This window comes from Gossypium arboreum, chromosome 4 (assembly GCF_025698485.1).
Source record: "Gossypium arboreum isolate Shixiya-1 chromosome 4, ASM2569848v2, whole genome shotgun sequence".
Taxonomy (NCBI): domain Eukaryota; kingdom Viridiplantae; phylum Streptophyta; class Magnoliopsida; order Malvales; family Malvaceae; genus Gossypium; species Gossypium arboreum.
In genome coordinates, this window is record NC_069073.1 from 2,558,053 (window position 1) to 2,566,664 (window position 8,612).

At 31.0% G+C, this 8,612-nt stretch overlaps 1 protein-coding gene and 1 long non-coding RNA gene across 2 annotated transcripts; one reads left to right on the top strand and one right to left on the bottom strand.

Moving 5' to 3' along the window:
* Positions 1–1,343: 1,343 nt before the first annotated feature.
* Positions 1,344–2,160, top strand: LOC108459484 (uncharacterized). Its single transcript, XR_001867359.2, has 2 exons — positions 1,344–1,619; positions 1,817–2,160. It is a non-coding gene; the product is annotated as an uncharacterized LOC108459484 (long non-coding RNA).
* Positions 2,161–3,445: 1,285 nt separating this feature from the next.
* On the bottom strand, positions 3,446–6,383 carry LOC108458219 (peptidyl-prolyl cis-trans isomerase CYP22-like). The gene is made up of 7 exons (XM_017757529.2): positions 5,965–6,383; positions 5,845–5,868; positions 5,665–5,752; positions 4,919–5,011; positions 4,400–4,432; positions 3,838–3,894; positions 3,446–3,724 (listed from the first exon to the last, which is right to left on the bottom strand). The coding sequence occupies exons 1-7, from the start codon at positions 6,126–6,128 to the stop codon at positions 3,614–3,616; spliced, it is 570 nt and encodes a 189-aa protein (XP_017613018.1). The 5' UTR covers positions 6,129–6,383; the 3' UTR covers positions 3,446–3,613.
* Positions 6,384–8,612: the final 2,229 nt, after the last annotated feature.

Sequence of the window (8,612 nt, forward strand, 5' to 3'; positions counted from 1 at the left end):
AAGCCTCCCAAAAGTTGAGATCACTTTATGATTTCCAAAACGCCACGAAAAGGGTATTCCATTATTTGGTCCAACGAAAAAACGAAACCCAACCCGTTAGGGCACGATTTCTCGAATTTCTAAACATAGAACATTGCCTTTATTTTAAAATTTAGAAAAACATAAATGAAATTTTAAAGGAATATTTGACTATTTTGGGCAAGGGAAAATTGAAGCCCAATACGTTAGGGCACGATCTTCCAAATTTCTAAAACGCCAAACATTGCCTTTGTTTTAGAAGTTTTTTACAATTGATAGTTACAAAAAACGAATTTAAAGACAACATGATATGCAAGATAACACAAGAACTAGGAATCAATGATATAGACAATTTAAAGACTATTAAATATATACAAAGAAATAACCCAAGCGAAATTTAAATAACTTATATGCATATAAAAACTGACAATATATGAATAACTATTAAAATATATATATTACGTAAGGAAAAAAAAACATAGACAAGTTAATTTAACTAAACATGTATATATGAAAATGGAAAAACATAAAAAAGTACAAATGATATATACCAAGATGCTAAAATATTTTAAATTAATAAAATATACAATGATCCTTTAAAGAGAATCGAATTATACATAAATAAATTTAAAAAATATATATATATAAAATTTTAAAAGAGAATATTTACATAACAGATTTGAAAAGAAAATATATATATATTAAATAGATTTAAAAGTAACTATAAAAATAAAATAGAATTAACGATGTATATGAAATAAAACTAATTTCATCATAATTATATATGTACAATAATAATCTATAAAAGTATTTTAATTAAATATTATACAAGAATTTAGAATAATACTACATAAAATAGAATTTTAAAATTATACTTTGCAATTGAAACAAATAAATAATAATAATAATCATAATAAAGTAATCCAAAACGTATGTTTAAATAAATTTTTAAAAGTTGAAAGCTAAATAAATTAAAGAAATAATGAATTATACATATAATAATAATAATAATAAAATAAAATAAAATAAAATAAAATAAAAGGGATAATTAATAAACAAAATAAGCGGTTGAAACTAAAATTAAGATCCAAATGTAGCACGCGACTGAAAAAGCAAATAAACCATGCCCCAAAACACTTCACCCAGGTATGGGCCAAATTAAAACAGTATGCAAACTTCAGAGAAAATTTTAAAAGACAATAAAATGTGAATTGGGCCAATTTAGAAGTAGACTCGAAGGAGGGGGATTAAAAGTGAAAATTACCAATTTAAAAAGCAAATGCACGTGGACCAAGTCATCTACTGACTTTTTCCCCAATGCTATTTTACTTAATTAAAACATGTTTTTACAATTTTTGCTTTGAAAAAAAAACAAACATTCTGACTTTTGTTTTAAGAAAAATCCTAAATGCCTTATGGCTCCCCATCTCCCACGCTCTCCCTTCGCTCTTCAGCCGAAAGGCCAGTACCCAGGCCTTCCATTAGCAGCCAGCGAAGGCCCGCCGACGGTGCGTGCTCGGTGTGACTCCGGTGAACTTCCTCTCTTTCTCTCCTACCTTTAATTTGTGTTGTGGATCTGAATGGGAAAAGAAAAAAAAAAGGTAAAATAGAATAAATTGTAGTAACAATTACCTTTGAAATGTACTATTTTTGCTGCTCTCTGCTGATTTTTTGTATATATTGTATTCAATCTGTACTCTCTTTCTCTGAGGGAGGAAAAAAACCATCCCTTTACAATAAAAAATCAAAGGCTTTATAGCCAAATACAAACGGTTCCCTGCTATTCCCCATTTTACAGGTACGTGGAGACGTGAAGAGGGCGTTCATGGGCGTGGACGCGCGAACCAGGGGGTCGTGCTCGGTGTGCCGACGCACGTGGTGGAGGGAAGCAGCAACTGTTTCCTTTTTTGCTGAAAAGTTAGTCTAGTATTGCGCTGTTTGGGCTCTAGGGTTAGGTTCATTTTTGAGCTTATAATTGGATTTGATGTTTTTGTAATTTTTGGACTTTTTTGTAATTTTTGTTTTTGTAATATTTGGACTTTTTTGGATTTTTACGTGAGTTTTATTTATTGGTTTTTTGTATGTGTATGGGCCCGGGCTAAAAATTAGGTCTATAATAATGATATTAGTTAGTTCAAATAATTTACATCTTTTTATGTGATAGTTATCTTATTATTTTATTATTATGTTATTTGTATGCTGACAAATGTCTTAAGAATAAAAAAGTTATTTATAGTTAAAAGGGTAAAAGTGATTTTCTTTCAACTATATATGAATGTCTTGGACAAAAACTATGAACATGATAAAGTGGCACGACTATGATCATAATAACATGTCTTAATTAAGACAGAATATTCATCTAAAGTATAACATGAAAAATCAAGTTGCAACTTACAAATCGTACATAAAAGAGCTTTATTTGATGAATTAAATTCGATTTTATAAAATTTATAAAAAAATCAAAATTATAGCATAATAAAAATTACAAATCTATAATTTTAGTTTTTATATTTGTGATTATAATTGGACCTATATAAAATAATACCAAGTTTTAGATAAAATTTTAACTCTCTTGACAGTGGAGTTTAATCATTCAGCTTATGCTAATATATTAAGAAGATCCTACTTTACTAAGTTATTTAGATAAACCCTTGCTATCAATCTTTTTTTTTCAATTTGTTTTTCTAACATATTTAACAAATAAATTGAAGGTTTCAATTTTTCTTTCCTTTCAAAAGTTTCAATCTTTCAGTATATTTATATCTTGAGAAATTTTCTCTTGAGTTAATTTTTTATGGATAATTACGTTTATTTTCTTTAAATTAAGAGTTATTTTTTAATTTAATCTATTATTTATTTTATTATTTTCACATATAATTATCTTATTAAATTATTTAAATAATAAATTATATCTCATTAAAATATTTCACAAATAAAAGTCTACATCATCCTGTTAATTTTTTAATAGTACTTCCATTAAATCTATTAGAAAAAACATATTAAAAAAAACAAAAATTTATGAAAAAAAAAGCTCAAAAATACAATTAAAGCATTTTTGACAAACTTGCAAACATTTGTCGCCAAATTTGTCATTAAGCCAAACTTAATTAAACCCTTAAACTTTAATATCTACCCAAATAGGTTTTTAATCTTTGATTGGTATCTAAATAAGCCCCCTATATTAAGTACAAAAAAAAAAGGAAGAAAAAAGGTAGGTTTTACTTAATAAAAGTAACCTAGTTCAAGGGCTTTTTTAAAAGTTTAACCTGTGTTTTCTTCATGATAAAACAACAGTAAAAAAATCTACTAGCGTTGCCTGACCAGAATAGTATACAATGACTCAATGGCATAAATTACTAATCCAATCATGTCCACTGCCTACTTAAAATCTCATTCAAATCAAGCATTTAACATTATTAGACGAACATTCATCAAACCTCCAATGCCAGCAATATATTGGTAATAAAATATTTCGAGCCAAAGGGGGAAAAGAACCCCAGTATAAAAAGTCAACAGACCTAGAGGAAATTAACTCTAAAATGGTTTTTAAAACATTTGTGGTTAGTCTTCAGCATATGAGTTATTGATATCACGTTTACATTTCCCCGCACTCAGCTATAATGCATGGTAGTTTTGGCCTATTGTTCGGACCTGTAGCCACATTCTCAATCTTCCGAACAACAAGAAGACTATCTCCGAGCACCCTCTAAATGACCACAGACAAATTATTCATTAGTTCGAAGAAGTAACAATATTCTTCAACTTTACAGAAGGTAGGAAATCTTGATACATTCGGCACTAATAGGTTTGAGAACGTACCCCAAATACAACATGCTTATTATCGAGCCACTCGCATTTTGCACATGTGATAAAAAACTGCAGTCAATAAACACTGAAATCAATATAACCTAGAAGTTTATAACGGTAGATGATAAAAGTTCTACCGAGAACCTTTAGAAATCTTAACTAAAAGCACTCAAAGGCTTGATTTAATTTGCAATAGCCATGCTTCCACCCAATCTCAATTCACAAAACTGGGATTGGACAAACCAGAGAAATAATTCCCGTGCCCCTTTAATATATAGAGATGCTTGATCAATACCAATGCTGCGGGCATGAAAGCACATTGACATTCTTTTACATCATCAAATTGCATGTGTGTGCATGTGTGTGCATGTGTATGTAAGCATATGTTACTCCAATTACTCATTTTTCTTGAAGTACCCAAGTCAAACACCAGTGTAAGATGCATTTCTGGACATGGTAATTGAGATATGACCCTTTAAATACATGGAAAACTTAGAAAAAACTGAACATGCCTATGTTAGACAGGAATCCAAAATCCGAGTAAAATTTACGTAAGAGAGATAGAGTAAGTTACCTGACAACCATTGGTGTTTGGTCCACTGTTTGCCTGCAATGGAAACAGAAAAAGATAGCAATTAATAAATTTTCATTGAACTTATCCATAATATTCTAGTATCTTCATAGTTTTCTTTCTGTTTCTCCCTCCAGTGTTAAGAGAATGTGAATCTAACACCAGTTATGAACCCCAAGTTCTGGGCTATTGGCCTGGGTTCGAATCACAGTTGTACAAAAAAGATCACCAGTTTATCAACGAAACAGAGGTGTGATATAGAATATTGGGGACTGGAAGAGGACTATAAAAATTAAGGCACTTTGCAAAGATTATCGAGATATGGCAACAAAATCCTGTCCCACGAACCTCCCACATCTAAGTTTTCTCAATCACTTCCAAAATCAAAGAAGTCAATGCTTTCTATACCTTTCTTTATCAAAAAGGTATTTACAAAAAATGAAGAATCTTCGTTTGAAAAGTTTAGAGAAAACTGAGAAAAGAAAATATAGCTAAAGGAATACCATATAGAAAATAGCATACCATTGATAGCAAACCAGGACCAGTGTGTTTGGCAATGAAATTTTCATCGTCAAATTTGTGCCCATAAATGGAAGTACATCCACTACCATCACCCTGCAATGTAAGATTTCACTGTAACTAATACATAACATGGGAGAAAATCGTCTAAATAGCATCATCATTGTCAACAAAAAGTAATACTCCTGCAATATTTTACTCCAACTCTTTATTTTTGCTTGAGATACCCATGTCCGACATACATTTAGACTTGGGTCAGGAATATGATCCTCTAAGGACCCTCAAAAATATGGAAAGACAGAAAAAAAAAAAAACAGTAACTTAGCTCTTCTGCATCTTTTATGTTTAACAAATCAAAATTTAATGGTCTAAGCTAGACCTTCCATTACTTTACTTTGGCAAACACTACACTCCAATTTTTGGGTGAAAACAATCCTTAATAAGGATATTTGCGCCCTCATCCAGGCTACAATGGACATTTAACAAAGAACTTAACAACAGAAAAAAAACAACAACAATCTACTTCAATCATATCATCCTCTCAAGTCAGCAAGCCAAAACTTTTAACTTCTGAAATAATTTAAAAGGAGTCCCGCAAAATTATTATTCCCAGATACATAAAGAGTAAAGAGATTAATAATCTGCAAAAATCTGAAGAAGCTAATTCTGGATATTTAGAACTAACATGGAGGAGCAAAGTGGCTAAGATAATAAGTGCAAAAAGAAAGCTAATACAGTAAAGAAACAACCTTGAGGAAATCTCCAGCTTGAATCATAAAATCTTTAATAACCCTATGAAATTGGCAACCCTTATAACCAACAGGCAACCCAGCTTTCCTGATTTCAATCCAATTAATAAAATGAGTAAGTAGCAATTATTTATTTTGATGAAGATAACAAAAAATTTTAAGGGAAAAAAAAAAGTGAACCTGTATTCGCCAGTGCATAGCTGCCTGCACGACGAGAAGAAAAATTGAAAATCAGAACAGGAATTTGGAAAAGTGAAAAATAGTTATGGAAAAAGAACAAAAGAAGGGAAGTGAAAGGACCGAAAATTTTCGGCGGTTTTAGGGGCAATATCAGCGAAGAGCTCCATTTTGATACGACCGGCGGGGATAGAACCTATGGTTAAATCGAAAAATACGATTGGGTTTTTTGGATTCGGTGGCCTAACGTGCCACTCCACTCCGCCAGCACCGCCTCCGGACATCATCGCCGCCGCACACGCCTCTCTTTTTTCTTTTTGCTCTCACTGTTTAAGAACTTTGGCTCTAGTAAAAGATTCTGGGTTTGTAGGCTTTGATCTCTCCGGTGGCGCCGTCGAGATTTGAAAGCCTTTTCACTTGAACTCAAATTTAATTAATTGAGATTAAAAGGAACGGTTTCGCCATTGGTGTGATTGAAAAATTATTAAAAATTTAAAATTTTTTAGTTTAATTGGTTTTTAGTTGGTTCAATCAATTTTTAGTTGATTCAATTGGTTTATACTAATTTTCAATCTAATCAGTTTAAAGTTACTTTTTGAATCGATACCCTAATTGGTTCTTAATCCAATTAGTCCAACTGATCAATCTAGTACGATTCAAACAATAATAGTGGAAGTTAATATAGGTTTCAACCTTTGAAACAATGTTAGTGAAGAATAATCTTTCTTTTAACTACATCTAAGATCACTCAATTACTAACAAGTTTACACTGTGATCACTTAATTTTAAAAATTATAAATTTGTCACTAAACTATATGAAAATCATCCTTTAAAGTCATTAAGTTGTTAAATTGCTAACATATGTTTGATGGTTGTTAACCTACTATTTTTCAAAAAGTAAACTTACGTAAGGTCACTCAAATATTAGTAAATCTAAACTTTGGTCATTTAATTTCAAAAAGTGACAAGTTAGTTATGGAAACACACCCAAAGTTACTCCTTCGCAGTTGTATACTAGTAATTGTGCCACCGTCCAACTCTTCCTGTAGCAAAGAAACACACTAAACTCGGCCTTTTTTCCTTTATTTTTCAACTTTATGGTTTAATTTTCTTTGAAGTGGCATAAAACTCCATTGATTTAAACTTGAAGCCATAAGAAGAAGCTCTTCAACGTCTGTCCATCTTCATCGGATGGGCAAATGACTTTGATATGTTCCTTTTCTTAACAAGACTTTCTCCTTTACCTTTTGGACTAAGCCTCCTCAACAGAAACTCTTCTACTAACTCCTAACTAAATTTGGTAAATTTGAGTTTTTTTTTTTGGGTGATATTTTGATTCTCTTCTTTATGATTTTATTTTGGCTCTTTGCATTTGTAAGTCCTATTTGGGGCTCATTAATAAAGTAGATTTTCTTCCCTTTTTTTTTTTTTTGAAATTTTTGTTTGCTTTGCTTTGATTGTGGTTGTGAGTTGTTGTTAATACTATTTGAATTATCAAGTTGGGGAATAATGGTGCAAAGATTGAGCGACAATTATATTATTTTGGTCACTCAACACTTCAGTCAACCAATTTCAAAATGTTACAAGTTGGTCACCGACTTTGATTTGCATTGGAGACAATGAAGACTGACAATATTTGATCTTGGGTTTGCAAAATTAAATAAATTAATAAACATATAATTTGGCAAATCATCAAAATTCTAAGAACACCAACAATGAAATAAGGTGGATTTTAACCTAAAGGAACCTGCTAGTTCATAAACATAAAGCTAAACTCCTTTATTCTCCATCTAAAGAATCTTGCGAGTGTTCATGGCGTTCACAGTTTTTTGTTTTGAAATATTTGCTTTCTTATTTGAAACAATTCTATATGAGAAAAAGAAGATGAATTGGAAAGGGAAATAAGTACCTGAAATTGAAGTGTTGGAATGGAGCATATTTCATGACCAGCTATTTACCTCATCCCTTAACCCTGAGGTCAGGGATTGACTACCCATGAGAATGGAGCACATTTCATAGCCAGCCATTTACCTCTTTGGAAAGCACCCGCGACAAGAGAAATAGTCACTGCTACTAATGATGGATACCCTAGTTACAGCCAAAATAGAAATTGGAAGAAGTGTTGGAAATGAAAAAGTGGAGTTTTGATCCGCTTGGTTAAAATTTTCTTTTGTTTCATTTTTCATTTTGTTTTCGAAATTGAAATAAATGTTGCAAATTTTCTTTAATGGACATTTCCTTCCTTCACTATAATTTTTTTTTAGATTTCATCATTGGTGCGATTTTGAATGTTTTTAGAATTTTTTTTATTTATAATTTCGATTTATGATGAAGATGTGTTTAAGGACTAAATTGATAGGATTAATAAATGTAGAGGGTTAAATTTGCTGAATTATTTAGAATTAGAACCAAAGTTTATAATGTATAAATGTTGAAGATAAAGTGTGTTATTATACCAATTAAAAAAAGGCAATGTCATCATTTCTTTTGTGACACCCCACACCCAACTCGGTTGTCAGATCTGAATGCGAGATGTCACATTATGTTGCCGGAGCAACTCAGACTATCTTGACTAATTTTTATCAAACTTTAAAAGAAAAACATGACATAAACTCAAATTTTAAATGTTATACTAATGATACACAATTAATTAAGACTAATTGAGCCCACTTGTAGTGACACGGGGTCGTATGGGTTAAACATGGAGGCAAGATTCAAGTCCAAACTCAAACTATCAAAATTGAATAATGTGTTTTAAGACAGTGAAGTCA

Excerpts from the sequence above, each read along its gene's own strand:
- LOC108458219 (XM_017757529.2), bottom strand. The coding sequence starts at position 6,128 with ATGATGTCCGGAGGCGGTGCTGGCGGAGTGGAGTGGCACGTTAGGCCA. Across the intron at positions 5,869-5,964 it reads AAAACCGCCGAAAATTTTCG|GCAGCTATGCACTGGCGAAT; the intron begins GTCCTTTCACTT and ends CTCGTCGTGCAG. Across the intron at positions 5,753-5,844 it reads CTATGCACTGGCGAATACAG|GAAAGCTGGGTTGCCTGTTG; the intron begins GTTCACTTTTTT and ends GATTGAAATCAG.